The 4,086-nt window shown below is 34.5% G+C and overlaps 1 protein-coding gene across 1 annotated transcript; it reads left to right on the top strand.

The window, feature by feature from the left end:
- The first annotated feature begins 21 nt into the window (after positions 1-21).
- LOC130550971 (C-type lectin domain family 4 member E-like) lies at positions 22-2,041 on the top strand. Its single transcript, XM_057328508.1, has 4 exons — positions 22-157; positions 236-363; positions 757-863; positions 974-2,041. The coding sequence occupies exons 1-4, from the start codon at positions 154-156 to the stop codon at positions 1,104-1,106; spliced, it is 372 nt and encodes a 123-aa protein (XP_057184491.1). The 5' UTR covers positions 22-153; the 3' UTR covers positions 1,107-2,041.
- The last annotated feature ends 2,045 nt before the right edge of the window (positions 2,042-4,086 follow it).

Raw genomic sequence — 4,086 nt, 5'->3', positions numbered from 1 at the left:
GTGAAGCCCAATCTAGAAAGAGATCAGCTAATACTCAAGATCAACGGTCTGACTGAAGACAAAACAAATTTGTTTTCCAAATGTGAAAATCTGACCAATGAGAGAGATCAGCTAAAACGGGAGAAAGCTGAACTTCAGACGAGTCTCGGAAAAATGGGTACGTTTCGTGTGGGCATAAAAGAACTTGGTGTGGATGTGGATCACAATTTAATAATTGAATTGTTTGTGTTTACAGATGGATGGATTTACTATCAATCCCATTTTTACTTCATTTCATCTGAGTTATTGGGCTGGTCTGAGAGCAGAAGATACTGTAGAGAGAGAGGAGCAGATCTGATCATCATTGACAACAGAGAGGAAGAGGTGAGTGAAAGATAACTGTGTGTGGCTAGCTATAGAAAATGCTGTAAATACACACACACACACACAAAACAGTTCTTTATTTACTGTTGATTAGCAAACAAGCAGAGAACACGTGTTTAAGGCAGAAACGCTCCAAAATGTGTGCAGCACACTTAGTTTAGTCACTTACTGTAGCACTTCTTTATACTTTTCGTTGCTTTAATATTAGAAAAACTTACAGACAGACGTTAAGGGTGACCAATCAAAAAGAAGATCAGATATGAGGATACAAGATTTCGGTGCCTTTGCTTATGGATGAGTCAAGTGTTTGGCATGTAAACAACGGGACTCTTTGACATGCTAAAATCGGTCAAAATATTAGTTAATAAACGTCCCAGCATTTCATCTTTTCAGGATTTTATTTTGAAAACGCCTGGTAGTTACAACAGCTGGATGGGTTTGTCCGACTTTGTTGTGGATGACAGATGGAAATGGGTTGATGGCAGCGCACTGAACTTTACGTGAGATATCACTAAATATAGCTGATTATTATCAATAAATGATTCTCACAGTCAGTCTCATATCACACAGAAAACCCCACTGAACATCTAATGCTCATCTGTTGTTTCAGCTTCTGGAGGTCTGGAGAACCCAATGTTACCAAAAACAGAGTAGACTGCATTTTATCCACTACAGCAGGGTGGGCTATGTATCCATGCAATTATGGTTTTAAATGGATCTGTGAGAAATTATTTTCAAAATGACTCATTACAGTGAAAATGAATGCTAAAACAGACTTGAAACATCAACTCTTTTAATGTATCTTATGTTGATTTGTACAATAAACAGATAAACCTTTAATAATGAACTATTCCCACTACACAAATGTTTCTTCACTATATAGCATTTCGGATCAAAAGTTTATAATCACTAATTTTCACCACTTTTAATAATAGTAAACCTATCTAAGCAAAGAAATAACAGTAATGTATAGGAATTAAATTTGGAATAAAAACCCCAAATAAACCCATTGACTCCTATACTATTTATTTTCCCCCTATGGCAATAAAAGAGGTATGAGATCTGTTTGGATACAGACATTCTTCCAAATATCGTCCTTAGTGTTCACCAGAACAAGACAATTTATTCAGGTTTGAAACAACCTGAGGGGGTAAAAGTAAGTAAATGAGTAAATGATGACAGAATTTCATTTTTGGGTGAACTATCCCTTTAAGCCCAACATTGCAAAATTTCTGCAAGCTCTGCACTGCTCATTAATTCGTTCAAAACAAAAGCAAAATAATAAAAAACGTATATCAGCCAGTGTCAACATGAACAAATATCTTAAAAATGCACAAATTAAAGGAAGGGAGTGGGGGGATTGATTGAAGGACACAAAGGATTTTATCATTTTTAATACAGCCAAACCTCTTGATGATGATATTTGTTAAATAATTGTCAGGAAATCAGGAAACAACTCATGAAACTGGGAAGTCTGCTCATCCTATAATATATTAAAATGGACCGTGGCATTCTGTCGTGAAGTTCCTTTATGCATAAATACTGGAAGCATTTCTGCAATCACGTTCCTTTCTAGATGAAAATTTTCCACATAAACACAAACTGTACAGTAGTATTCACTACTAGTTGCTGGACTGTTACTATCTTGATCACACTGATACAGTGAATGAAACATATAAACTGCAACACTGATATGGACAGCACCGGCATCTACAGTATATCAATGCAGATGCTATAAGAGGAAAACACATCGCTGATACCTCACCATCACCTCAACTCACAGGTACCAACAATATGTTTCTTCGTTTGTATTTAAAGGCACATGTACAGTTTATGTGCTTTTTGGACAAAAAGATTAACAGTATTGTGTGTTTGTTGCCCTCAGCGAGGAACAGAAGTCCCAGATCAGTTCTTTGGTGGTGCTGTGTGTTCTTCTACTGACTGCAGTCATAGTGCTGTGTGTCCTGATCTACACAAACAATCACCAGTTTCACATCAACTACAAAAACATCACACAAGACAGAGACCAACTACTAACCAACAACATCAAACTCACAGAAGACAGAGATGAACTGAGAGTCAACTACAACAATATCAATATGCAATGTGAACAGATAAAGCAGGAGAAAAATAAACTGTTGGAGCTTCTTCAAGGTTATCTTCAAGTTAACTACAACACAACACAAAATGTATACTGTATGCTAAAGCTAATGCTAAAACCTGAAACATCAAATCTTCTGCCTGTTACTGTTTAAATGACTTGTTTTATTACACCATTTTACAATAAACAGTTCCTAAACATCCAGACTTTACTTTTTAAGAACGTTTTTGACATAATAGTAAGCTTCCGTGAAGATCCCAAACTTGAAAGCAACAAACTTCCTATAGTTCAGTTTTGCACTCCCTCTCAGAAGTCTGTCACAACAGGAAATACTGAGTCGACCTTTAACCAAGTTCAGCTCAGCGCAAAATATATACAGAATAATCACTAAACAGATAATTACTGAATTCTTTAGAATTACTACTTTCATTCAAGACTAAAAAAGTGCTTTATGATATAAAAGGGTTGCCTTCACATAACTTGTAGAAAAGCTCATAAAAATGCGTGAAACAGGAAAAACACATATCACAGCAAGCTCAGCTCACAGGAAGCTGAATAATACCTTATGACCCAGATTATTGGAGGTGTGCAGTGAGGTCATATGCACCTTTCTATTTGGTATAGTATGCAGGACGGTCAATGTTACCAGTAACGAAGAATAGATACTGATGGACCACAACTAAACCTTCTTATCTATGGTACTTTTAAATTTTCAATCAGTTTCAAAGCAAAAAATAAGATTTTTATTCATGTTTAATTTTATATATTGCATAAATGCATTTGTTGTGTTTTAGCTTGAAAAATAATTCTGTTGACTTAAATATTGATTAAATATGATTTAGAAAAACTGTAAAATGCTCTCTTATTTTCAAGTTGCTTTAGATAAAACAGATAAATGTTGTTTTTTTGCATTTACATTTAACAACATATGAGGTTAATCAAACAAAACCAGTTTTAACTACATTTTTCTTGTATTAAAGACGTTTTTCATTAGAAAAAAGATTAAGAACATATTTTTGTGAATATGTAGAAATAAAAAATGGCTTTAGGCATATTAATTTGAAAATATTCAACTAATTAAAATAACCTACAGGTTAATCTGAATACAGATCACATCAGTTTAAGATTGTGTTTGACAAGAATACAATACAATGTAATTATGAGTTTAAAATGGAATGTTTATAGATTCATGCCAAAACAAATCTTTAAGATCCACAACAATAGTGTGCCTTCCTTTACAATGTGTGATGCCTAAAATATATAAAGGTGAATGAAATATTCTAAAACTCATTTGAGTAACTGTGTGGATACATCTGCTTTGCAATTCCTTTTTAACCTTATTTTGTTCACATTCTGGATGTAACATTATTTTCAAGTTCACACTATTACGCTGCATTCTGAAAGCTTCTTCGTTTTTACCGAGACTTCACTTTTCATTTTCCTACATTCATTTGTTTTTGGCAGTGAAAATCTTCCCTCTCAAAACCAAAGAGATAAATGCTGCAGATAAACTGATGATGGACAGAGATGAGATGACTGTGGTTTTATTTGTTTGTACCGATACCATAAAACCACATGACATAACAACAGAGGCAGACCGACCCATACAACACAGCAACCAA

This window comes from Triplophysa rosa, unplaced genomic scaffold (genome assembly GCF_024868665.1).
Source record: "Triplophysa rosa unplaced genomic scaffold, Trosa_1v2 scaffold502, whole genome shotgun sequence".
Classification (NCBI taxonomy): Eukaryota; Metazoa; Chordata; class Actinopteri; order Cypriniformes; family Nemacheilidae; genus Triplophysa; species Triplophysa rosa.
This window is presented reverse-complemented; position numbering and strand designations above follow the sequence as displayed.